Raw genomic sequence first — 27,517 nt, 5'->3', positions numbered from 1 at the left:
TTGTTTGTTTGTTTAGCAATTCAGCTAATGATCAGTTGTAAAATGTTTGGTGGAATAATGGGGGGTGTGTGTGTGTGTGTGTGTGTGTGTGTGTTTTGAGGTGTAATCGTGAAAAGAGGCGTCGAGGTGTAGGGCTTTCGAAGGCCGCAGTCTGATTGGCTCTTGGCTTTCCTGCGTTTCCACACGATTTTCCGTCCACAGTGAACTTTATTCAGTTCAGTTCTGGAAAAAAAACCCTCATATCATGGTATGCTTAGTTTTTTTGCAACTGGAGATGGTTCCTCGACAAGCTAAAGATCCACAAGATTCCTGAGCAACTGGAGAACTTTACCAGTCTGGGTTCCTTTTTTAAATCTGGTTCCTCTCAAGGTTTCTTCCTCATACCATCTCAGGGAGTTTTGCACTGGCTCACTCATTAGCAATGAACTTAATTATAATGAAGAAACTGATAAATTTTTTTGATTGGTTGAATGGAATTGAATTATTCAGGTTCCATTGGATTTGTTTCTCCAGTCCATACATTTTTCTTTTTGTTGTTTTGTCAGTTGTTTTATAGTTTTCCCGTCCCGATGTTTCATATGAACGTAACGTGAAACTCGACCTGTATTTTCAGCCACAGCGTTTATAAGACGTCACGTAATCCGGCGTTCGGCATCTATTGGATCCTGAGTTTTTAGCTGCGCTGCTCCTTATTTGTGGAATCCACTTCGCTCGAATCTTGTTTGAAAACCAATCTTTTAACGCAAATCAGCGACACTGTATACGTACTTCTTATTGGTTGTAGTGGGTTTGTAAAGCACCTATAAATGAAATGCATTATTATTATTATTATCTGTGTGATGATGCATGTTGGGCTGCTGCCATGTGATTTTAGCAGGTGTACCTAATAAAGTGGCACGTGTAGATGTTCTAGTATAACCAGTGATGCTCTCATATTACAGATGGAGGGATGTTTGGGTCGCTCTTCTTGGCTGCTTTGCCTCAGGTTCTTCTGATTGGGTTGATGCTTGTGGGCTCTCGTTAGGTTTGAGATCAGAACTTTGACTGGCGTACTGAAGAACATTTACCTTATCGTTTTTACTTTGTGCTCAGACTAAACCTGGATCTCTTGCAATGTTTCTCTATATTTTGCTTCATTTTCTCGTTCTTCAGTTTCATGTCCGCGCGCATGATTCCGCCGCCACCGTGCTTCACTGTGTTTTCAAGCCGTGGGAGGGTTCAGGTTTTGGACAGAAAGCTCTACCACAAACCCTCTACCCACATCACAGCTGGGTCACTTTTATGCTTTCTTTTGTCTTGGCTTCTTTCTTATTGCGTTGGTTGCCTGGTGCATCAATACTCCTCAAGTCTCATTGTTGAGAGTGGAGATTTTGAGGAACCTTTTTTTTTTTTTCCCCCTCGCTCCTGGGTGGTGTGATGCAGCTTCCAGCCCCTGCTGAACTCCAAAACTGGATATTATTCTCTATGCATTTGTATTTCTTTTCTCTGGCTTGTAAAGAACGCTCTCTGGTCTTTATTTTCCTTCATGTTCAAAGGCTGAACGTTTGGGTGATCGTCCATTCCACATTAAGATCTCTTTTGCTGTTATAATGATATAATGAGCTCCACTAGATTTTGTGGAGATTTAGGCATAAGGGTGTTGAAGTCCTGGGGTGCAGTCAGCGTTTACACTCATTCCAATATATAAAAAAAAAACACGACAAACACTTTACACATCTTTTTTATTAAAAGGGTTTTCACTAGTTTCATTACAGCCAATAAGCCAACAGCTACAGACAGAACACAGAGGATGCGTGAGGCGATCGATCGTTTTGTTGAAAACCCCCTTATAAGCCCTTCCCGTGTCAAAGTCCAACACGGCGCCACGCGGACGCGCTTCCTTCCTTCCTTTCCTTGTTCGAGTTTACCGCAGAAGAACCGCGGCGTTTAACACTTATGTTAGCGCTCAACGTCTCGAAGTCCTTTTAGTAAAGTTCTGCTCCTCGACGTCGCTTCAGTAAAAGATACACTTCGCAATCATGTGGACAGAAAAAAAGCAGGTAAAAATCTGAAAACAAATTACAAAACAATTACAAAATGAACATGGGACTGGGCACATGAGGATCGACGACGTCGCGCTTCTGCTTTTTGTCACCTTTCGCCAATACACTCCATTTTTTTCCAACACAAGTGGAAAATTCAGTCATTGTGGGTTTGTTCATTTGATTTTTTTTTTTTTTAATAACGTTCACTAGAATCCGATCCAAATTACATCGTTTGTTTTTAATGCTTTATTTTAATATTGTATGGTTTTTGAAATGGTGTAAAATAGCATGATTGTATACCTGTGCTTACAGTAGCTACAGCAGAGCGAAGCTGCTGTTTAATACGCAGTGAACATCCCCCTCGTATCGCCACATGCCCAGAGTCTACACAACACTGAAATAATACCAAAACCAAAAACTATTCACAAAATGTTTACAGGGGAAACAGGCAGGAACGACGACGATTGGTTTTTTTTTTTAGCCTTCGGGGAGAAAATAAATACAAACGATGTGCTTTATAGACATATTTACACTCGTCTTTGGCTTATGATTATAATTCTGCTACAAAACAAACTGGAAAAAAAAAAGACTATAATAATAATAATAATAATCCATAAGCCAGCCATTAGTGCACAATACAAAGCCAAGGTCACGCGTCGTCGTGTTTTAAACGCAACGCCGGATCTCGTACACGTGTCAGCGTCGGCTATAATCATATACACGCATGCAACAGATCGGCCTTCGTGTTTTGAGGAAAAGAAAAAAAAAAAAAAAACGCAGGAATTGTCCCGTCGCTCGCTTTTCAGGATGCTAGTTAGCTAACACTTTATTTTCGCTTGACAGTTCGTCTGTTTCCATCTGCAGCCGATCGGGAACAGCAACGAGTGTGTGGGAAACTGGTCTGGATGGACAGAGGTCACCTCCTTTCCCTTCTCCATTAGGAGTTCTCGATGTACTCCAGAGCTACGTCGTAACAGAACCGGTACTGTTCCTGCGCACACACACACAAACACACCAGTTTAGGGCTAGAATAAGTGTGAGAGAGGGTTAGGGTTTTTTCCACATTTTGCAAGACAGTTCTGGACTCTAATTGGCTAGAAGGTGTAGGTGTTGGTAGCAACTATAAAATTGGCTTTGTTCCTGAGACTTTGGGTTGAAGGAAACAGGAAGATTTTTTTTTATTGTAATCATTTTATTCTTGTTTAACTCTTGGGCCCTTGAGCAAGGCCCTCAACCCCTCTGTACAAAAAACAAACAAAAAAAAAAAAAACCTATAACAGTTGACACATTACTGTTTCTATAGCAACAGCTTGGGGGGCGTGTTCCCAACCAGAGTTAAGAAACCTCAGAAGTTTTCCGCCATTTTTAACTTGTGGTTTCCCTGTGTGTGTGTGTGTGTGTGTGTGTGTGTGTCTTACCGGCGTGTCCACCATGTTGGGTTTGCTGTTCCTCAGGCTCTTCACGGCGTGAAACACGTCCACAACGTTCTGCCTCTTGATCATCTCGCACACGATGGTGACTGCTGAGAAAACCCCACTGCGCCCCCCGCCATTCCTACACCGAACACAGAGCGGTGAGTTACGCGTGGTTTTGGGTCTGTATACACACTAACTGTCCGCTTATATATATGCAGGTACACGTCAAGAGCTTCAAACAATGTTCACACCAACACAGGGTCGCTTGAGTTTTTGGAAACTGCTGATCTTTGGGGATTTTTGGAGATTGTTTATGTAGAAAAAAAATCCCTAAAGAGCAGAAGTTTCCAAAAACATGAAGACCCCAAAAGAGCGCTATTCCTGCAAGTATGTACTTACAGACAGTGGACGACGGTGCGCCCCTCCCCCTCTTCACACTCCTCCTGCCACTTGTCCACCTGCAGGATCAGCTTCAGGAACGAGCGCTTGGAGGCAGGAACCTCTCGCAGCCCTGCCCACCCCAGGTATTGGAAATGACGGACCATGAGGTAGCCCTCTTGTGGCTGAAACACCCACACACACGCACACTTATAACTAAACACGTTTGCAAATAAATGGTTTCGAAATGAAAGCGTGAAAGCAGCGTGTCCTCACTCGGGTCAGGTTACAGATCCTGAACAGACGGCTGATAACGTCACAGTCCATGGAGCAGGAAACTCGCTCGACCTGCACGGGGCCGTACCGGAGCATGCCTTCTTCAGGCCAGTACTGAGGGCAGCCCTACACACACACACACACACACACACAATAAATCTTCTTTTTTTTTTTGAAGCATCAAACAGTGACATTCATTCACACACTTACGGCAAGCACAGCAGTGTGTGTGTGTGTGTGTGTTTTGTGAGGTCCTCACCTGAGCAAGGTCGATCTCGTTCAGCATGACGATGGAGGTGCAGCCATAATCGTAAACCAACCTCCAGAAATCCTTTACAGTGTTGGGCAGAGGGTGCTGAGTGACTATAAAAGCCGCCGGCTGCCTGTAGCTCTGCATAACACACACACACACACAGTGACTTAGCGAAAACACCACGGCACACACGTGTATGCCTCGACACGCAGGCAAATGTGCGTGAGCATGCAGCAGTGATGAGTAGCAGTCTCTCACATGCACACACGCGACCAAAACACACATGTGCACGAGTGTGTGTGTGTGTGTGTGTGTGTGTGTGTGTGTGCGCATGCATGCCGATGAAAAGCGGCCATGAAACAAATCCAGTCTGAGAAGCAGACAGTGAGACGGGACGTTACCTGGTACAGTCCTGACGTCTGCGTCAGCGTTACAGAAAAGCGAGTCCACAGTTTAATGAAACCTTAACGAGTTCTGGATTTTTACACCGAGTTCTAGTTTCTGTTACACTCATCAGAACAGGAGCAAAAACACACACACACTGGATTTGTCTCGTGCCTTTCGACTATAACGATAGAGGGATGGAGAGAAAGAAAAGGGAGAGGTGGATGGAGGTTTATCTACGTGTATGCAGTGCTGATGCAAATGAAGAGAGTAATAAAGTGATGGATGAAGGTGGAGTGAACGTCCCTCAGTGCAGCTGTAAGGATGGAGTGATATTTAAATGGTGAATGCACGGTTGAGGTAGAAATGGTGTGATGGAGGGGAAAAAAGAGAGAGATGGTTCTTACATCCATGAGTGCAGCGTTGATGTAGTTGCTGCTCTCGCCATCGATGGTGATGAGGAAGGGCAGACATCGGTCAGGGGGCAGGTTGGACATGAAGCGGTTCTTCTCATGGTTCCTGGGCAGGAGAGCGATGCTGCAGTCCTCAGGCTGGGGCTGAGGGGTCACGGAGTTCAACGTCTGATACACACACACACACACACACACACCCTCCATCAGTGAGGTTATTTGACTCTCATACAGCAAGTTGTATGATGATACGTGTGTGTGTGTGTGTGTGTGTGTGTTAGTTACCTGGAACTCATCTTTGAGGTGGGACGAGTTACTCTGGGAGTCGATGCGGATCATGTCGTAATACGCCGCTTTAAACTCACACACGGGGATCGCGGTGTCTCCACACAGACAAGCCTCTAAAATAGCATCATGGATGAAGATGTACTGCTCCTGAGTCACACACACACGGACATTCAGTTTAAAGACCTGTCTGACATGTATGGAGAGAAGGTGTGTGTGTGTGTGTGTGTGTGTGTGTGTGTGTGTGTGTGTGTGTGTGTGTATACACACCTCGGTCTGCACCATGTTGATGCGTCGTGAGCGGAGCGCTTTAACGCAGTTGTAAATGTCCACAACACCCTCGCGCTCCGCCATGTCCAACATGATATCAATCACTATGTAACATCCTGTACGGCCTGCCCCCGCACTGACAAACAGGAAGTGACATCACAATCATCAGCATCACAACATCCATAAAATCTTACAAATGTCTTCTTAATAATATAAATTAAAACAATAGATTCAATTACAGTTAGTGATTTTTATTAGTGGAAATTTGAAGATTTGTTTAAAATGTAATTAATAAAAATAATTATAAAAAAATAAATAACATTACAATCCCTTTTTTTTTATAATAATTTTTTATTTATTCAAAACTTCCAGTCAAAAAAGTTTGGACGCACCTTCCACAGCAAAGAAAAACCAAGAACTACCTCTGCTGCAGAAGATTGTATGTATATATGCTTCTCAGTCAACAGCCCTGTCAGTACTACTACAACTACTGTAGTCCATATTATAACAAGAAATTCTACAGTCTCCAATAAACTCAAACACTATAATAAAACAGGCTCTCATAAAGACCTTCCTATTAAAGAGCTACCTCTGCTGCAGAAGATAAGTTTATTAGAATTACCACTGTCAAAAACAACAGATTTAAATAAATGCTTCTTGGTGTTGAAGTGGCAGACATGTTTCAGCAGCCACAGTTTAGAGGAGACTGTGAGACTCAGGATCTTTATGGTCGACTTGCGGTACGGAAACCATTAGCAAGCAGAAGAAACTTGTTGGGCTAAAAAACACAAGGAATGGACATTAGTGTACCAGATGTACAGAGGGTGAGCAGACACTTCCTGAATGTGTGGTTCCCAGTGTGAAGCATGGAAGAGGAGGTGTGATGGTGTGGAGGTGCCTTGCCTTGCTGGTGATTTAGTCTAAATCGAGGACACACTTAGCCAGCATGGCTTCCACAGCATTCCGCAGCGGCATGCAGCCGTCCCGTCTGGTTTACACTCAGTAGGACCATCATTTGTTTTCCAACAAGACAAACACACCTCTAGGTTCTGGAAGAGCTTTTTGTTCAAGAAGGAGAGTGATGGAGTGCTGCATCAGATGGCCCTGTCCTCCACAATCACCCCATCTGAATCCAGGCGAGATGGTTTGAGATGAGTGAAGGAGAAGCAGTCGACACGTCTGGGGTCTTTAACGCATTTTTGTTTACTACATCGTTCTTTCATAGTTTGTATTTTTTGTTCTCTTGGGGGAGGGGGAAACCCACTGAAGAAGGCGTGTCCAAACTTCTGACTTATATTGTTTAACAATACAACACAAGACGTGTGTGTGTGTGTGTAGCACAGGAAGTGGGTTTGTCTGCATTGCTGTTCTGCAGGAGGCACGCTCTCTCACCCACACGCCAGCATAAGATACATGCAACAGGAAATGCACAAGTGAAGAAGCCAGCAGTGGGCGCAGATTTCCCACTGTGTGTGTGTGTGTGTACCTGCAGTGCACTACGATGGGGCCTGCAGTCGGAGGGTTGGACATTTTGACGCGGCGGATGAAAGACAGCAGGCCTGTAGCGTGATAGGGAACTCCATGATCCGGCCAACCGGTGAAGTGGAACTGCTTCACCTCACGCACTTCATTAAAACCCCTCTGTTGGGTGCGAGACACACACACGTCAGATTATATTGTGTGTGTGTATTTGTGTGTTCAGGTGTAAGAGTGCGGCCCGTGTCTTACTCACCCGTTCCAGAGTGAAAGTGCGCACCACGTACTCGGCCAGCGGCTCTACCTCCACGAAGGTCACCTTGAAGTCCCCGTACACCTCTGCATCATCCGGCCAGTACTTATAACATTTCACCTGGAGCAGGAAGAAGCGGGTCAGAACCTGACCTGTGCGATTTCATATCACATCACACTGACTGAGACCTGAGCACCTCCGCCACAGCACCGTGGAACTCTGCGCTCTCTGATTGGTCAGAAGGTGGTAAGAAAGGCATGTTGGGACACGGGGGCTCTAATACGAGTGCTCACTAATTAAAGGAGTCTCCAGTGTCAGAGGCGATGGAACGAGTTTTTAGAGCCAACATGAACTGAAGCTGAATAAATGTAACAAGAAATGGATAAAATGTCCTTAATGATGCTTGAGTAGGTAAAAATGCAATGATGTGGTGAATAAAACTCTCAGACTGGAGCGGATGGAGGAAAATCAGCTTCATCGCTCACGGTGGCGAGATACAAACACATAATGAGCAAGTCAACAAACACGACTTAGCATGCTAGTTCTCCAAACGCTGTGGCTAAGCAGGATGCATGGTTCCTACCTAGCCAGCTAGCAAGCTTATCACTAGCTGTACCAAATCCATGTTGTATTGTAACATCAGTGTATTGCTTGACTTTTATGCAACCACACGTCACGGGCGCAATCATGCTCTCGCAGGCACGCCACGGCAACCCTTTGAGAAGTTTCTAGCGCTCTTATTTCCAACTCTAGGTTCTGTACGGCTCTGGTTGCCAGATTGGTCTTGATCACAGGAAATAGCCTTTGGTTGTTCTAATGCAGTGGGGTGCAGGTATATTTTTTTTTTTCCTTTTTGAAGTGCAGCCCAATAAGATCAAACCGTTTTCTACATCGTTTCCACTGGCGGCGTCGCCTCGTCAAAGGGTTGCAGCGGTTTCGGAGGCCGTCACGTCACATTGCACGCACAATGCACAAATAATAAAAAAAAACAACAAAAACAACATGGCCTCCATCATTCCTCAGCAGGCAATAGAACAACATACCCGTCCCACCTCCACCAGGTTGGTTACCATGACGATACACGCCGACTGCTCCTGCCAGATCATCCTCCAGAAATCGTACACCGTCTCGTGGACAGGACCTGGTGGAGACATTGGCGGAGACATGAACAAAAGACTCATTTCTATAATCTTTGATCCTAATTCCTGAACATCCAGGTCCGATTGATCATTTGTGTATAAGAGCAAGGTACAGAATTGTACATCCACATTGTACACACCTTGTGTCGCGATGTAGTGACTCGGCCTCTGGTAGCCCTGTGAACACACACACACACACACACACACACACAACAGGAGACTAAGAAAAAGCTTTTTCAACCCAAGCTGTCTACTAAAGCACACAGTCAGCACATCAGCAGCACTCTGCCCCCATTACTCAGGCCTTTCTACACCGTTTACTCCGAATGCTACGACTGTCTAACACCGAGCCTCGCCTCGCCTCTCTTCAGCCGCACATTCAGCACTTCCTTACCCCATAATCGCATTATTATAGAGCCGTACGTCCTTCTGAATCAGCTCCCACTGACCAACGCTTTCTAATCAGCCACGTTATTTACCGCAGTACATCGCGGCTAAACGCGAACACTGGCACATCAGCAGTATTCAGGCTCGTCGGTAAAACCTGCCTGTGGATACATTTATTTTAACTGCCTCCAAAAGATTGTACGCTTTTACTATACAGTATCAATCAAAACTTTGGACACGCCTCTTTCAGTGTACATTAATACTTAAGAATGTGAACTACAAAAAAAAAAAAAAAGTTAAACCCAGAATACATTTTATATTTTCGATTCTTCAGTCACCACATTTCTGCATAGAGACAACTTCAAACACTCTCAGCCTCATGAGGTCATCACCTGGAATGGTTTTCGAACAATCTGGAGTGCTTGTTGGCTGCTTTTCCTTCACTTTTTGGTCCAACTCATTCCAAACCATCTCAGTTTAGATAAGGTGATTGTGGAGGACAGGGTCCATCTGATGCAGCTCTCAATCACTCTTTTTTTTGAACTAAAAGCTCTTCCAGAACCCAGAGGTGTATTTGTGGTCATAGTCCTGTTGTAAGTGTAAACCAGATGGGATGGCTGCATGTCTTTGCAAAATGCTGTGGTACCAGCAAAGCACCTCCACATTATCAAACCTCCTCCTCCATGCTTCACAGTTGGAACCACACGTTCAAGAACCGTCCTCTGTGAACCATCTACATAACGATTTCCACTGATGGTGCACTAATGTCCGTTTCATGTGTTTCTTGGCTCGAGCAAGTTTCTTCTGCTTGCTGTTCTGTCCATAAAAGGCCTGACTCACGCAGTCTCCTCTGAACAGAAGATGGTGAAAGATGTCTGCCACTTGAACTCCAAGAAGTGTTTCTGTTAATCTGGTAATTCTTTAAACTTATCCTCTGCAGCAGAGGTAGCTCTTAGGCTTCCTTTTTCCTGGGATGGTCCTGATGAGAGTTTCATCATAGTGTTTGATGGTTTTAAAGACTGCAGAGATTCTTCGCATAATATAAAATTGCACAGTGGTTGTAGTAGCACAATGAGGCATTTCATAGTTTGGATTCTTCATTATTAATGTACAATGTTCAAAATATTAAAAACAAAGAAAAACACTGAAGGTGGTGTGTCCAGATTTTATACTGTTACTGTACCTTCTTACCTCCTCACATTTAGTATACAGAGTTCCTAGTTTTGGTGTAAGCATGTTTCGGGATTGTACTGTCTGTAGATACACTAAAGTTGTTGGCCGCTAGAGCGATAATGCTCGTTGCTAGCGATACTGATTTAGAACGAAATCTAATATATTGTAAATATTTTCCTCCGCTGAAATCTCCTCAAAATATGTGTCTTCCAGCAGTGATCTGAGTAGGAGGCGGTTTACAGGTTGGGGGTGGAGCAAGAGGCGGGGCTAGCAACATTGCTCAAGTGCTCCTCCCTAATCGACTCGCACCTTTCCGAACGGCAAAAACAGCAACGAGATAAAGGCGTGTTATGAGTGTGTGATGGCGTTATGGAGAAAACGATGGAACACAAAGGCGTGATGATGGAGGGAGAGCGAGAGATAAAATGAGAGAGAGAGAGATAAATAGATGTGTTATAGAGGAGAAAAGCCATGCAGTCACCATGCAGATGTTTAAAAAGCTTTAAAGGGGGTCATGATTGTGTGTATATATATGTGTGTGTGTGTGTGTGTGTGTGTGTGTGTGTGTGTGTGTGTGTGTCCTACAGGAAGTGAAAAATTACTTACATCCCTGTACAGCCAAATCTAGGGCCCAAAATCAAGAGCGTAAGAGTGAGAGAGAGCACAACAGATGAGTCAGTGAGTCTCGAGCAGAACCTCGAACCGAAGGCAAGAGAAAGAAAACGGTAAGAATCGAATCGTGTATAAATCTGGAGAAGGAACGCATGCTGACATACGAGAGAGGGAGAGCTGTTTCTCACACCTTCGCCAAGCGAGGAGGAGGAGGAGGAGGAGGAGGAGGAGGGACACACAGCGCCACTTACGTCTATGTAGTTGGCGTTGATGTAGTCGGACGAGGGGTCGTCTTCCACCGGCTGCAGGATCACCCGAGAATGATCATCTGCAACACACACACACACACTCATTACGAGAGATAGATGGACGGATGACGGCTAGACAAACAATAAATAAATAGCTATTTCTCTCTTCCTGAAATCCTTCCATCATGAACACCCATTCAACTGAATGACAAAAGAGGGAATTGCTCACAGGCGATGATGTTGCCGTAGCGATTTTTGGTTCGGTTGTGCTCTTTCTTGGCCACGTCCCACGACGCCGACTGACCCTCAAAGAAACTCTGTACAGAGTAACACACACACCCACGTTGTCATGTAGACATATATACACACATAAACACACACCTAGTGTGTGTGAGATCTCACCTCGTACTCCTCTTTAAAGCCGTAGCTGTCGGAGGTCTTCATCAGGTTGATGTGTTGCAGCAGATCTGCCACTCGGATGGCGGGGTGGAGCTGCCCTGTCTGATACGGAGACTCGGTTCCTTCACAGTGGAACCGAGGAACATCCAACAACCTGCTGTTCTCTGCTGCTGCATGGTTCTCATCTACACACACACACACACACAGCATTCAGTACATTCTATACAACTCCATATTATTGCCCACATAAAATTGAAACTGGATACAAGCAAATAATATAGCAGATATTTCACACACACACACACACACACACACACTTATCCCCGTGTATTTGGAGTTATTTTATGTATTTAGAAATGACACCTAAATTTTTGTAATAATATTTTAATATTTTTTTATTGATTTAAATATTTCTTTTAGTTTTATTGTGTATTAGATGAATATCTAAAGTGTGTAAGTGTAACACAACTAAGTGTTTTTGTGTACAAGTGTGTGATGTGTGTGCGTATGTCCATACTCTCACCATGACCAAACTCTCACAAGTGTGCGGCGTGTGCGTGTGTGTACTCACCAGTTATGGGTACTTTTCAGTCAGCATGTGAGAGAGAGGGTGATTTTTAAAACAGGTCCTCATAAACACTTAACACTTAATATTCAACCACCAAAGGTGACCAAGTGAGAAAGGGATGAGATGAGCACCGCAACACACACACACACACACCCCTAAGACCATCCCTGAACGTGTGTGTTTGTGTTTATGGGGACCACATATAACACACACACACACACGTTTACTATAATAAATAATATTAAAATGTAATTATTAAATATTTAGTTGTTTTATTAATATATAAAATAACCTCAAATACTTTGGGATACGTGTGTGTGTGTGTGTGTGTGTGCGTGCACGCATATGTGTGTGTGTGTGTGAGAGAGAAAGTAAATGCAAAAGGTTCTCATAAATCACTCTGTCATGCTTTGTGGCGAGTTCCCAGAACTATAGCACATCCTGTGTGTGTGTGTGTGTGTGTGTGTGTGTGTTGTCAGGCATGTCGTATCATGTTGAGTGTGTTGTGATCTGATAGTTTGATGTCTGCTGGCTGGAACAGTGTGAACTTGCTGTCTGTCACTTACATTTTTTGTTTTGTTAAAAGTAAGGAGTGTCTCAGAGGAGACACACACGACCATGAGATTAGTGTGTGTGTGTGTGTTTCGCCAGATTATGGATTAAAGTTGTTTCTTGAGGCTTTTGTCTTTAAATATTCTGTTAATACTAATGTTCAAAACACACACTTCGATCACAGGAACAGTTTTTTTTTGTTTTTGTTTCTGTGCCTGTGTGTAAACCTTCATTTTTATATATATATATATATATATAAATAATGTGTGTGTGTGTGTGTGTGTGTGTGTGTGTGCGTGTGTATACACACTTACAGACACCACGGACCACATGTTCACAGAAAGTGTCTTTTTTTAGTGTGTAATATTTTAAACTGAGCATAATTTAATAAATAATCAATAATCACCAGTTCACATTATTATTGGTTCTGTTTGATCTCTGACTGAAACTAAACGATATCAGGGTGAAGGGTCTCACATCATCTGACACTCTGTAAACACGGGGGTCACACGCCAGGGGATGATGGGAAATGCGATGCAGGACGTGTATCAGCGAGGTCTAAATGAAGCCATGGGTTTAAAAAGCTTGAGCTTTATAATGAAGTTAATGGAGAAGGTTGGAGTGGAACGTCGCTGATACACGGGGAGGCAACGACAAACAACAATCATACATGAAATCCTCACCGAGCACCGCCGTGGGCACGAGCGGATCGTTGGGCACTGCAATAATAATCATCATACAGATCCAGAACTCAGACAGAGCTTCAGATTCATGTACAAATCCACAATTCACTAAAACTCATCAGATAAAGTGGGAATCTCGATTGAAGCTTAAAAATCAATGAAATGAATATTTTTGAATAATTGAACTTTTCTCAATACATGAGGTTCAAAACACATTCTATAGATATAAAGATAGAAAGAGAAAGAAAGAGAGAGTTGATGATTGTCTCAGGATCAGCATCATTTCACTGTGGGCCGCAGGTCTGAGATCTTCCGCAAAGATTAAAAGCTGATGATCTCGAAAAGATATTTGCACATGATCCAATTGCAGCCGAAGGTTTTTTGTGTCATAAATTATAAATTTTATGGATTGTTTCACTTTTTATATATATATATATATATATATATATAAAATCAGTTTTCTATCTGAAATTAAACTGTTAAAATGTTAGTAGCTTTAAAGCATTTTAGACAAGATTATTATTAATTATTATTTAGACTAGGGTCAATAGAATAGAATGAAAATAAATATTTTAGAAATCTATAGAAAAGATTTATGTAGCCAGCAGAGTGAGTGTATACACTCTGTGTATAAATACACACCCCCACACACACCATAAAAACACCTACATATAAAATATTTATCTAAATTATATATATATATATATATATATATATATATATATATATTATATATATATATATATATATATTATATATATAAAAAAACTCTAGCTACATTTTAGACAGAATCATTTCAGGATCTCAAGATCATCAGATTCTTCAAATCTTTGCAGAAGATCTCTGACTTGCAGCCTACGGATTCTCGAAACGCCAAAATCCTCCTTGACTGCTCGTGAAATGACGCTGATCCCGAGACAACCCCCGACCCTGTAGCTCCGCCCATCCCATTCACGCTCTAGAACATGTCCCCAATTTAACACCTTCTCGATCAATTTCATTCTGAATGTAAATTTACTTCAATTCATTTATATGATTTTTTTAAATCACAAAACGGCAAAAAACCCCAGAGACAAACCACAACAAGAAGAAAAAAAACATCGAAAACATTGTATTCTGTAGAAAACGAAACATTTTCACACCTACGTGGGTTTCCTGGTATGTGTGTGTGTGTGTGTGTGTTTAGATTCTGAATCAAATGATAAGAAATCTTTTTTTAAAAAAATGATTAGTTCACCAAACACACACACACACAATCACATCTTTACACTATTATTATCTTTTTAACTGATACTCCATACTGCAACACTGTAGGCCAAAAGTTTTTGGACACCTGACTTCAATTCCATCTGATTTGTACTGTGCTTCGTCTCTGAGCAGCTTTTCACAGATAAAGCGGTAATAAAGTGATGTTTAAGAATGTGCACCTTTATTGTATTTGAAAACCTTAGAATTGCTATTCCCTGATCAACCACCAGGGGGAACAATGAGTAAGACGGATGTTCCCTTACAGCGGGTGTTGAAGCTGTGCGAGTCCATGAAGGTGACGCTGACGGGTTCCTCAGTGTGGAGCGTGTTCTGCTCGCCGTAGCTCCGGTCCATGGCGTTCACCATGTGCGTCATCTCCTGCCGGGCGTTCCCCGCTGCGTCCTTCCGCTTCTTCGCCAGTTTCCTTACAAACCACAGCCCCAAAGTCTTTCAGTAAATTCATCTTCTTCCTCTTATTATTATTATTATTATTATTATTATTATTAAAGCCAACAGTTATCAGGACACCAACACACACACACACACTCACACACAACAGGTGAGTGACCACACACACACACACACCAGGAGACACCTTTAGGAAACAAAATGGTGCATGATCATGCTGAGAACACACACACACACACACACACACACACACACACACACACACAGAGAGAGAGGACAGAAATCTATCTATCTATCTATTATTTACCCATTAACAGTCTATACATCAGTCTATTTATCTCTCTTTTCATTAATTTATTCTATCTACCTATCTATCCATCTCCCTCTTTCCATCCATCAACTGGTCCTCTATCGCTCATTCCCTTCATCCAGCCGTCTATCCATCCATATGCCCACACACCCCATTTATCTATTCATCAATCAGTCTATCAGTCTGCACATATATCCATCTATCTATCCATCTACCGCTCTCTCTTTCCACCCATCAATCTGCTTTCTCTCTCTCACACACCCCCTGAGTAAAGGGGGCGGGGTTTAGATCTCTCTCTCAGTGATCCAGGTAAAAGTTAGTGATGTCACCTGTTTACGCTCAAACCTTTTCAGCTTCCCTTCTCGCCGTACGTCGCTATGGCAACACCTTTCCACTGACAATACCGAACCCGCACTTTCTTCAGCAACAACGAGACGGAAACACGCACGTGTGACATGAATGTGTGTAGGAGTGTGTGTGCGCGAGAGGGTGAGTGAAGAGATGAATGGTGGTGGTGGCGACAACCCAAAATACACACACACACACACACACACACACCCCAAAGAAAAAACGACGATGGAAGAAAAAAAAAAAGAAAAATGGAAGACAGACATGAATGCAGCATTCTTTTTTCAACTAACACAGCGCTCGGGTCATGGAGAGCACGGAGGCATGGCAGCGTGGTTGTGATTGGCTGGCTGGTTGCGATTGGCTGGCTGTGATTGGCTGGTTCGCCGTGATTGGTTAATTGGTTAATTAGTGAATTGGTTGAGCAGCGAGTGGCTTGAAAAAAGGATACTGCATCTTTAAAACACTACGGGAACTAGCCGAGAGACAGAGACCCCACGAGCCCACGACTCGGCTGGAACCGAACCCCCTGCTTGGTCTGGGTTCTGTTTACTTACAGGTAATATGAGTAAGAATAGTAGGTCCTCCTGGCAAGCACATGAGAAAAAAAAAAAAAACAAATAAAACAAACAAAATTAAATAAAAAAAAAAGCAAAACAGCACAAAACACAATGAAGAATATAGAAGTCAATGCAAACACTATTTGTCCAACACACGCAGCAAACTGAGCTTCATTTATTGATTGAGATCATTTCTTATTTAACAAAACACGTGCATTTATTGATTTTTTTATTTTTTGCAACCAACAATAAATATATAACCAAAAAACCCCTCCATGCTTTCATTCATCTTTTTGGAAACGTCTGCAGTGAAACATGTGCCAATTTCCTTTTAAAAAAAAAAAAAAAAAAAAAACTTCAAAAATCAGAGACGGACGATACGAGCGGACGATATCCGTATCGCGATCTAAAACATCATGATGCGTCTGTGTTCTGCATTTAATGATATTATTTATTTATTTATTTATTGACTGGAAATATTTTTATTTTTTTGTATTTTATTATAATAATAAAAATATTACTTTTTAACATCCCATTTGATTTGCTCTTATAAGAAGCTCCATGGAGCTGATGGAGAAGAGGAGGTGAGGAGGTCTAGGAGGGGGCGCTCCAAATCGATCCCAATAGGGTTGGAGCTCGAGATCTTCCACAACATCCAACCCATAAAAAGCAGATCTTCGTGGAGCTTTGGGGCTCCTAGTTCAACGATTTTGTGCATCCAAAGGCGTCCTACATGATTGGTTGGTTCGGAAATAGTCTACAGCGGAGATGTTTTTTCTCACATGGCTCCGCCCACACCAACACGAAAATTGGCACATGCGTCATTGAGGCTATTTCTGATCGCACCTGCCGAGTCATGAATATTAAACCCAGAAAGTATCGTGAACAAAACCAACTGCAAATGAAACAATTAAGAAGGCGGAAGAAAGTCCTGGAAAACACCACCCCAAAAATAAATAAAAGAAAAGCAAATAAAAATCATCATCATCACTGTTATAACCACCATTTTAAAGATGCAGTATCTCTCAAAGACCATCGGAAAGCTGCACAAACACTCGCACGTGTCTGAGGAGCGTTAGTGTGGGCTCATGAGTGTGAAACAGAAGACAGGAACGTGATCTGCTTCCATACAGGATGCGTTTCCTTCAGCAGCCTGGGACTGTGTTTGTGTTTACAGCTGTGTCCAGCAGGGGGCAGTGTTACTGCACTCAAAGCCATGAATCTATCTGTTGAAGAATATTTGGAGGAAATTCTTTGGATCTTTTGAGAACTATGGTGAGGATTATGTTTGGACCTGTTGGAACTATGTTGAAGTGTGTGTTGAGAATTATGTTGATGTTTTGAGGACTACAATGACTATGTTTAGGGACTACATTTGGGACTCTGGTTGGGGACTGTTTGTTGGGGGACTCTGGTTGTTGGGGGACTCTGTTGAAGGATGTTTGTAGAACAGCAGAACACACTGCTCGTGTGGGTTTATAAATCAGTAGTGCAGGTTTTGAGCAGATGAGCTCTGACTCTGGATTGTGAACATTGTGGTGTGTGTTTGACTTGTATTGATTGGAGTTGTGTTGATGTTGCTGAAAGGTCGGAGTGTGTGGCGATTCGCTAAGCAAGAATCAAAACTGGATCAGATCCAACATGGTCTCCATCCAGCCATCTGACCACCAGCTTCACTCCAACACCAACACTGAACCACACCGAGCTGATCCTCACCAACACACCGACACACACGCACCACCAACTCATCCACAAACACACACCACCAACACACACGCACCACCGACTCATCCACAAACACACACCACCACCACACATCCACAAACACGCACCACCAACACACACGCACCACCGACACATCCACAAACACACACCACCACCACACATGCACAAAACATATACACAACACCAACACACAGACACACACACAACATACACACCACTGACACTTATACTGATATACACACATCACCATCGAGACAAACACACACATGCATCACCACAGAGATCCACACACACACACACACACAATAATGTTATAAATTCATATTAGTTGAACAGAGAGAGAGAGAGAGCTGCAGTTGGACAGATGGCCACATGATGGCGATATTAAACAACAGTAGTAAGTGAGAGCATGTGCGTGAGTTTACACCTCTTTCACTCCTCACTCTCTCTATCTCTCTATGTTTAGGGGACAAGTGGAGAGTTAGGCTTAACGTTAGCGTCTCCATGACGACGAAGTTTAGCTGTAAAACACACGGAGTCGTGCAGTGAGGGGAAAACTATCAGTGTAGGGATGAGAACAGTAACTTGTGCTTTATTGTACACACACACTTCAGCTTAATACCCCTCGGTGGTTAGCGAGCAGCTGTACAGAGGTGTGTGATGGACATGGGAATGACAGACAGATAGATAGACAGATAGACAGATAGATTATTCTCACCTTTTCTTCACCAGTAAAATGGCCACCAGCAGCAGCAGGATGAAGACGAGCACTGCGGCGCTAATCCCGGCGATCTTCACCACACGGTCTGTCTGTTTAGCCGGATCAGGAATCACCTCCGGCTCCTCTGTAGCTCCTGAACCGGAGAACCAAGGACCGAAGGAACCCAAGGAACCCAGAGAACAAAATCACATCAGTCATTCATCATGAACATATTAGCCATTATTCACAATACACATTATGCTAATCTCGCCAGTTAGCCACATTAGCACATTGTTCTCTACAAGGCCTACGGAGCTGACTAGCCATTTACAACTCGACTCTTCTCTAGCCTAGCCGCTCGAGCAGCAAATTCGCGTTGGAGAAGAATGAGCTAGCTAGCATTCGCTTTTGTTCCTTAGGATGACAGCACATCATGCTAGCTAGTCAGATTCCAAGACAAAAATAAGTAGGCGGCTAAAAACGCCATTGGAGAAGAAGTAGAGCTAGCAAGAATAAAAATGCAGCGTATAAAAGGATGGCTAGTCAAATTCAAAGTGCGCTAGCTACAATTTCTTACAGAAAGCTCACCGAAATAAATATTAAATACGTTTGTAGTAAAAAATGTAGTATTTAGAATATTAACCCCCTGAATTATGATCGCTAGCAAGCGAAAAAACCAACAAAGAAGAGGCCACGTTAGAGTTACTGCTCAGTCACGTGGACGAGAACGCGCAAATCCATTAGGAAGTGCATGTCTCCTGTACACTTCACTCACAAAAGAGACATGGTGAATAATCACACACGTAATGCAGTGTGTGTGTGTGTGTGTGTGTGTGTGCCATAAATACACTCTAATGTGTTTTACAAGCTAACAATGAGACCATTACGGCAGCGTCAGTGAGCATCGACCCGAGTGCTTATTGTGTAGCGCGGCGTGTGTTCGTGCGAAACGGCCTCCTCCGGCCCGTGTGTGTGTGTGTGTGTGTGTGTGTGTGTGTGTGTGTGTGTGTGTGTGTGTGTGTGAGTACATTTCAATCACCCGGCCTACTTTCCCTTTACTTGGTCCACACACACACAAAATAAAACCAAAACTTTGTGGACACCTGACCATAGGATTCACAAGTATCCCTGATTTCCGGTTCTTATGAGCAACAATGTTCAGTGTTCAGGTTGATTGTGGTACGCACACACACACACACACACACACACACACACACACACCGTAACCATAGTGATGGTTTTTGAGGTCCTATCTAATACGGGTTAACTACCAAACCTGCTTTAAACATTGCTATCTTCAAAGAAATTAAATAAAAATGTAGATTTAAATCCTTGTAATTTGCAAAATTTAATAATTAACGAGGTTAAAAAAGTACAGTAATAAATAAAGAAAGAAAGAATGAAAGAAAGAAATACATAAATAAACAAACAAACATTCTGTAAAAAAAAAATATCGGGATCAGATGCGAGCTGGTGTGAGATGATGCATCAAATGCAAAAGATGTTTAGGGAGAAGAAAATGTGTGTATTAGGTTCAGTTCAGGGCGCACACACACACACACACACACACACACACAGAGTGCAGCTCTGGTGCGAGAGCTCGGTGTTATAAAGTGCACCTCGGAATGGATTATGACACCGGGGTTAAAAGGTGACCTGAGGTGTGTGTGTGTGTGTGTGTTTGTGTGTGAGAGAGTGTGTGTGTGAGTGTGAGTTGATGTTGTGGAGTATTGGTACAGACATAAATCCCTCTCACTCCTGCCAAAACACTTACACCAGCGTCAGCTCTCATAAACACGCCGGCCGAAACGAGACGAGACGAGACGGAGAAGAGAAAAGAAAAAAGAAAAAATATACGGGAAGAAATTCAAATGAAATTGGATTACATCCATTTCAGAGATAAAGAAAAAAAAAATGAAAATCTATTTCCCCCTTCGCGCTAACGCTACATGACATGGAGCGCATCGAATTGTGTGTGTGTGTGTGTGTGTGTGTGTGAGAGTGTGAGAGAGAGAGAGAGAGAGAGAGAGAGAGAGAGAGAGAGAGAGCGCTGCGAGCTTTTATTACATTATCTCCCGCAAGAAAGCCAGAGACGGAGAATAATTAATGACAACAGCAAATCTATAATAACAAACGCTTTCATATTCCATGTGTCAGGTACAGCTCCGGGGCTCAGAGCTCCCTCTTCCTCCTCCTCCTCCTCCTCCTCTATTCTCCACTCCTCTCCATCTGTCCACGACGGAGAACATGGAACCCACAACCTGTTCTCAGGACTTCTCTATGCAGGATAACACCCTCTCTAACAATCACCTCACCACACACACACCTGTGCTCTAAATCTACGATTCGGAACGTCACTGGATGCATGGAATCATCGCTTCGCTTGAACTAGAAGACCCAAACCTGTTCCAGCATGATGATAAAGATCTGCTTTCCATAGGTTCGATGATGTGGAAGATCTCCTTCTAAAAAGCTCCGATCCTAATGGGATGAATGTGAACAGCACCCCAGGCCTTCTCATCTCACCTCCATCGGTTCCTGACCATCCCTACTAACACTCTAACTAACACTAGCTGAATGAGCACAACATCTCCACAGAATTTCCACAAAACCTCAACAGAATCTTCTCAGAATCAATACAATCCTCCACAAATTCTCAGCAAAATCTCCAGAAAACCTCCACAAAATCTCCAGAAAACCTTCACAAAATCTCCAGAAAACCTCCACAAAATCTCCAGAAAACCTCTACAGAATTTCCACAAAATCTCCAGAAAACCTTCACAAAATCTCCAGAAAACCTCACAAAATCTCCAGAAAACCTCCACAAAATCTCCAGAAAACCTTCACAAAATCTCCAGAAAACCTCCACAAAATCTCCAGAAAACCTCCACAGAATTTCCACAAAATCTCCAGAAAACCTTTACAAAATCTCCAGAAAACCTCTACAGAATTTCCACAAAATCTCCAGAAACCCTCCACAAAATCTCCAGAAAACCTCTACAGAATTTCCACAAAATCTCCAGAAAACCTCCACAGAATCTCCACAAAATATTCATGATGGAATTTTCAAAAAATTAAAAATAACCTTAACAGTATCTCAATACCACCACAGAATTTATGCAAAAACGTCTTTACAGAATCTCCACATCTACAGAAAGAAGCCCAGGAATCACAGGATCTTGTGCTGAGGTGTCCACAAAACATTTGCCCAATAAAGTGTATTTCAAATATCTGATATCTGGACCAGTCCAAGTTTACTGCTAGCAAAAAACTTCAAGCAACTGTTGCTACGAGTCTAAAAGAGGATTATCTGTTTCGATCGATACATTCGGTTCAGGCTGAACGCAAGAAAACGATTCTCCATCTGCAGCAATTCATACGCTTTAATTAATATTTTCATTTCGCTATCAGGATTAAGCAGCTTTACACCACATTAGCATTTAAATCACTAAACACTGTTTCTGTTACTCACATTGTTTTTATAATAAAAATAATAATAATTTCAGAACATGTATTTTTTAATTATTATTATTTTTAAAACAATTGTACGAATTAAAAATGACTGTACACGGGAGAGAAAAAAAGTAATTAGTTTTACTAGATATTTTCTATATCAAATTATAAATATACATTGTTTATTATAGTAAATATAATAAATAAATATTTATATTAGTGGAAAAAAATGTAAAATGTTTTTAAATATTACTTTTTTAATATTTTAATATTAGTTTAACATTATTGTAATATATAATAATAATAATAATTATTTTTATTATTATTATTATTATTATTATTATTTTAAGAATCTTTTTTTTTTTTGCTAACCTGTGCTCTAGCATGGACAACTACAGAGCAATGTGAATTTTTTCCAAAATATTTAAACCAGACAAACAGACAGACTGTGTTGGACAGATGGACGGACAGACAGACGGTGTTGGACAGACAGACAGACGGTGTTGGACAGACAGCGTTCTTCTGCACAATTTCCACAGTCAATAATTTTACTTTCAGCGCCACAATAAAAATAAAAACCTTCTAAAAAGACACGTCCCTCAGACGATCAGCGAGGTGACACTCGGAGAGGATTAAGAGTTTTAAGAGCATATGAGATGGACTGTCCCCGTCACGGCTTGTCCCCCCCGGAGACCCGCTACGTGTTAATGCTCGTCCAGCTGGCTATGGATTAGCTAGCAGCACTTTCGCTAATCTCCCAGCCACAGCACTTTCAAAAATCCTCCAACTGCACTTAAAAAAAAATCCCAGAGTAGCATCACGAGTGCGCATTAGCGTCACAACGGTCTGACTAGCGCACCATATGTCCCCGAGCTAACACCATAACAAACACACGGCTAGCTAAACAATGTAGTGGGCCAAAAGCAGTGAACGCCTTCAGAGCTGCTAGCGGAGAACATCACCTACACACTCCACAGAAAAAGACTAGAAAAGCGTATGTAAACACAGTAAATATCCACGTCCTGTTTTCAGAACAACCTACGATCCGGACATACAGCGTTCCCAGGAGATGATACGTGTCATATTCCCAGAGTATTTAAAGGTCCTACATCCCCAGGATTCAGTATTACCAAAGTGCTACATTCTCAATATTCAACGTCTCCCAGTTCCACATTCTGAGGACCCGAGATTTCCGGGGATCACTACATCCAGGTCCCTACATTTCCATGGGGCAGAGGGAATAGATGTGTGGTAGCATGAAGAACATGTGGGCGACAAAACATGGAACTGAGGCAACGCAGGAGTGAAGGATAGAACACTATCATGTGAGAACACAAATGGGAGGGAACAAAAGGATGAGGGAACACCAGGATGAGGGCATTTTGGGATAAAGAATCTCAGAGATAAGGGAACACAGGGACGAGGGAACACGGCGATGAGGGAACACGGCGATGAGGGAACACGGGATGAAGGAACACGGGGATGAAGGGACTCTGGGATGAGGGAACACAAGGATAAAGGAACTTGGGGATGAGGGAACACATGGATGAAGGAACTCTGAGATCAGGGAACATGGGGATGAGTGAACACGGGGATGGACTGCACAAAGTTGAGGGAACACTGAAATAAAGAAGGATGAGAGAACACAGAGATGCGGGAAAAGTCATGCAGTCTAGAACGTTGGACTGAGCATCTGTTCATGCTTATAAGCAGCGCTCCTTGGCCTGCAGCAGAAGAGCGAGCCGAGCTACACGACGGTTTGAGGAGACGAGCGAAACCGGAGCGCGTCTACACTCGTCTGATATTTCAGACGACAGATGAAAAGTGTGGATTATTGAAAATCTCTGATGAAGCACAAATCATGGCGATGGGCCGAGCTCGTCCTCACGCAGCCGTGAAAACCGAGGATCAGCAGAGCGAGGTGCTTCACCAGCAAATATGTCACGGAGATCACAAATAAGCTCTCAGTGCAGGGCGACAGCGCTCATGTGTGTGTGTGTGTGTGTGTGTGTGTGTGTGTGTGTGGCAGACTGTCCGTGTGGAATCGAGAGCAGGAGACAGGAAATAAGCAATACGTCCACTTCTGCTATTCTGAAGAGAAGCTCAGGATGGAAAGCAATAAAGCAGGTCCTCACCTTTAGTCGCCAATTTCAGGCACTGCGTCTTCGTTTCCTGTGGAGGAAAATAAAAAGTAACACACACACACACACACACACACACACACACACACGGTTTGGTTAACTTCATGACTGATGCACACTTTTCTGATTTTTTAACTTGGTGTGTGTGTGTGTGTGTGTGTGTGTGTGTGTGTGTGTGTGTGTGTTTTTACCCTGCGAGATCAAGATCAAGAACTGGTTTGAACTCACACCATGTGAAATTTGAAAAACTAATAAATTTGAGGTAAATAAAAAAAATTATTAAAATAATTAAAATGTAAAATTTCTATTAAAATTAATGTAATAATTTATACTCTATATATATATATATATATATATATATATATATATATATATATATATATAAAATTATATAAATATTTGTTTTTATGTCTCACCTGATAATGTATTAAAGATTTATAACGCAGTGGATTTGAACGCATTCTAAAAATAAAAACGAAACCATGAAATACAATTGTGTTCCTGTTGTGTGTGCAGGAAGTTACAGCTCTGCCTCTGCCATGTTAATCTGAAATCTACTGATAATTATATAGAAATAAATCGTTTTTTACAGATGCCAATATGTTCAAAACGATGCGTTGTGATATAAATGCCCACCTGTACCCGATGCCCACTTTTTGTGTGCATGTATGTGCATATATATATATATATATATATGTTGATAGGTGTGTGTACCTTCTCCACACTGCTCACGGCCTGGAAGTAGATGTTGTAGTTCTTCCGTGGAGCGAGTGGAGCGTTCCAGTAGCCCCGGTACGTCTTGTTGTCTCCCACAGTAAAGGGAGAAGGTTCTGGAAGGTTCCCGGGAGGAAGCTCTGCAGCAAAGTAGTACGGAGAGCCGGAGCTGGAGGCCGTCTGGTAGGACACAGGGACACGGAAACACTCCAGAGCCCCGGCATCTCGGCGTGAGCGGTGAGGGCTCCGTTCCTCCACCACGATCTGGTAAGAACTGCCACACAACCATTACACCAATCAGACGCAGCCGAGGAGATCATCATCATCATCTACATCATCACCAATATCATCATCATACCAATCAGACACAGCCGAGTAGATCATCATCATCATCATCATCATCACCACCACATCAGCCTATTTATTAATACAGAGCACCACATTTTTCCATGGCAACAATACACACACACACACACACACACAAACACACAGAGTAATAACATTCTCTGGAAAATGCAGCAAAAAAGAAAGAAACCAAATAAATAAAAACACATTTCATGAAGATGATTTATCTCCCCATCTGTCGTTCTCTCTCTCTCTCTCTCTCACTCACATTCTTTCCCCTTTTGCAATCCCCTCTTTTTAATCTATGAATCCTGGCCAATAGTTGTTTGTCTACCAAGTTTTCAATCTATCCACCTGTCTGCCTCTCTGTCTATACGTCTGTCTGTCTGTCTGTTCACCTGCTGGTCTATCCATCAAGACACCCCTTTGTATGTCTGTCTGTCTGTCTGTCTGTCTGGCCACCATTCTATCTACTAGTCCATCTACTGACCAGTCTTGCCTGTCCTCCTATTGGTCAGTCTATCCCCTAGTCTTTCTGTCCATCTCTTTACCAGTCTACCTGTCTGTCTATCAATCCACCAGTCTGTCTGTCTGTCAATCCACCAGTCTGTCTGTCTGTCAATCCACCAGTCTGTCTGTCTGTCTGTGTCTTCCTTTATCTATTTTCTATTTGATTTCATATCCGTCATATCTTAACTAAAAACCATGTGATTAAACTAATAACACGTGTGTGTGTGTGTGTGTGTGTGTGTGTGTGTGTGTGCGCGCGCGCATGTTAGAGAGCGAGAGTTGATTTTAACAGAAGCACAAACCGACATCCCATAATACTTCTACAGATGGACTGCCAATATTTTAAAACACACCGTACTTGTTCCATGTCTGTCTGTCTGTCTGTCTGTCAATGACAAACTGTTACAAATGACCACAGCAGATGGTCTCACACACACACACACACACACACACACACACACACCTTAACTAGCTCTCCTGTTAACAACACGGCCGTCTGTCTCTCCCAGCAGCTAAATCGGCATGGCGACAGATTGCACACCGGCAAAAAAAAACAAAAAAACAGAAATAATAAAATAATTCGGAAAAGGAAATAAATAAATGAATAAATAAAAAAAAAAACCTGAAGCTGCGAGAAGTGAATTTAATAAATCACAAAGCGGCGACGACGACAATCTGCCCGAATCCCAATCAGGGCTTAGAGCAAAGACACGAGACTCAACAATGCTGATACGCATTAATCCCTTTAATCTGTCAACAATATCTGCTCTAATCCCTGATACACACACACACACACACACACACACACGACTGATACCCCATGATGTAATTCTAAACAATTTCTCTTTTAAACCTGTGCACTATTCGTCCAATAGTGTTGGGACACCTGACTTTCCCACCCACACGTGATTCTTCTCTGAAAGGTTCCCACAAACCCAAACCTGTCTCTGGATTGTCCCGACACTTCACCCAGGACATCCGAACCTGTTCCGGCATGACACAAAGTGCACAAAGCCAGCTCCATGGAGTTCCGCTTTCCATTGCTTGGAAGATGTGGAAGATCTCCTGCTCTAGATCTCCAGCCCTATGGGCATGAAATGGAATGGACCCCCAGGCTTCCTCACATCCCCTCATCAGTACCTGACCCTACCTTCTAACACTCATGTGGCTGGATGAGCACAAAATCTCCACATCTCGTGGAACATCTTTCCAGAAAAGTGTAGCTGATTAGCACATCAAATCAAGAAATCACAGAATCTTACGCTTATATTATTTATATAAATATTGAGAAATGGAGATAAGAAGTATCTTACACACACACACACACACACACACACACACACACACACACACACACACACACACACACACACACACCTGATGGGAGCTCCTTTAGCCTGTGCAGGTTTGAGCAGTACGGTGATGGTGGTCGCTGTGTCGTTGAGGAACGCCTCTGTGCCATCGTACTCCTCCAGAATCGGAGCTACAGCAGAAAAAATACACAAACGTCACTGACTGTGTGTGTGTGTGTGTGTGTGTGTGTGTGTGTGTGTGAGATGTGGCCGATCCACACACTTCCTGAAACTGCTAATCTAGAACAAATGTAGTTACACAGCACTTTTTAATTTAAATTACTGTAGCTACCCGAGAACACTTGTGTTAATCTAGAACAGCTCTAGCTACTCTAGAACAGCTCGAGTTTCCGCATCAAACTCTACAACACCTGTTACTCAAGAACAGCTCTAGCTACCCTAGACCACCAGACAATCTAGAACGACTCTAGAATGCCAGTCGCCCCGTATAACACCCGTGTGCTACTCCGTATCAGCTCGGCTAGAACACCTCGGTAAACTCTAACACACCCGTGTTA

General features: G+C 42.7%; 1 protein-coding gene and 1 long non-coding RNA gene across 23 annotated transcripts in view; one reads left to right on the top strand and one right to left on the bottom strand.

Moving 5' to 3' along the window:
* Positions 1 to 2,819: 2,819 nt before the first annotated feature.
* Positions 2,820 to 27,517, bottom strand: part of ptprk (protein tyrosine phosphatase receptor type K) — an 89,581-nt gene continuing 64,883 nt past the window's right edge. For 2 of the 22 annotated variants that reach the window (XM_046873592.1, XM_046873598.1), the window contains 25 exons: positions 27,025 to 27,130; positions 24,793 to 25,066; positions 24,073 to 24,109; positions 18,503 to 18,677; positions 16,057 to 16,086; positions 14,697 to 14,857; positions 13,186 to 13,221; positions 11,954 to 11,965; positions 11,386 to 11,567; positions 11,213 to 11,300; positions 10,900 to 11,063; positions 10,730 to 10,747; positions 8,704 to 8,740; positions 8,468 to 8,565; positions 7,428 to 7,544; positions 7,182 to 7,336; positions 5,696 to 5,831; positions 5,426 to 5,575; positions 5,138 to 5,311; positions 4,748 to 4,765; positions 4,353 to 4,484; positions 4,094 to 4,219; positions 3,839 to 4,002; positions 3,443 to 3,578; positions 2,820 to 3,015 (listed from right to left, as the gene is read on the bottom strand). In XM_046873592.1, coding sequence (XP_046729548.1) covers positions 2,962 to 3,015; positions 3,443 to 3,578; positions 3,839 to 4,002; positions 4,094 to 4,219; positions 4,353 to 4,484; positions 4,748 to 4,765; positions 5,138 to 5,311; positions 5,426 to 5,575; positions 5,696 to 5,831; positions 7,182 to 7,336; positions 7,428 to 7,544; positions 8,468 to 8,565; positions 8,704 to 8,740; positions 10,730 to 10,747; positions 10,900 to 11,063; positions 11,213 to 11,300; positions 11,386 to 11,567; positions 11,954 to 11,965; positions 13,186 to 13,221; positions 14,697 to 14,857; positions 16,057 to 16,086; positions 18,503 to 18,677; positions 24,073 to 24,109; positions 24,793 to 25,066; positions 27,025 to 27,130 — 2,780 coding nt within the window. In that variant the 3' untranslated portion in view covers positions 2,820 to 2,961. The remainder of the gene's footprint in view (positions 3,016 to 3,442; positions 3,579 to 3,838; positions 4,003 to 4,093; positions 4,220 to 4,352; positions 4,485 to 4,747; positions 4,766 to 5,137; positions 5,312 to 5,425; positions 5,576 to 5,695; positions 5,832 to 7,181; positions 7,337 to 7,427; positions 7,545 to 8,467; positions 8,566 to 8,703; positions 8,741 to 10,729; positions 10,748 to 10,899; positions 11,064 to 11,212; positions 11,301 to 11,385; positions 11,568 to 11,953; positions 11,966 to 13,185; positions 13,222 to 14,696; positions 14,858 to 16,056; positions 16,087 to 18,502; positions 18,678 to 24,072; positions 24,110 to 24,792; positions 25,067 to 27,024; positions 27,131 to 27,517) is intronic. The other 20 variants (XM_046873594.1, XM_046873593.1, XM_046873603.1 and 17 more) reach the window with 20 other exon arrangements.
* LOC124401463 lies at positions 2,876 to 4,070 on the top strand. The gene is made up of 3 exons (XR_006928567.1): positions 2,876 to 3,006; positions 3,479 to 3,597; positions 3,904 to 4,070. It is a non-coding gene; the product is annotated as an uncharacterized LOC124401463 (long non-coding RNA).

Source organism: Silurus meridionalis, chromosome 18 (assembly GCF_014805685.1).
Source record: "Silurus meridionalis isolate SWU-2019-XX chromosome 18, ASM1480568v1, whole genome shotgun sequence".
Classification (NCBI taxonomy): Eukaryota; Metazoa; Chordata; class Actinopteri; order Siluriformes; family Siluridae; genus Silurus; species Silurus meridionalis.
Note: the sequence above shows the minus strand (reverse complement) of the source record. Positions and strands in the feature narration are given on the sequence as shown.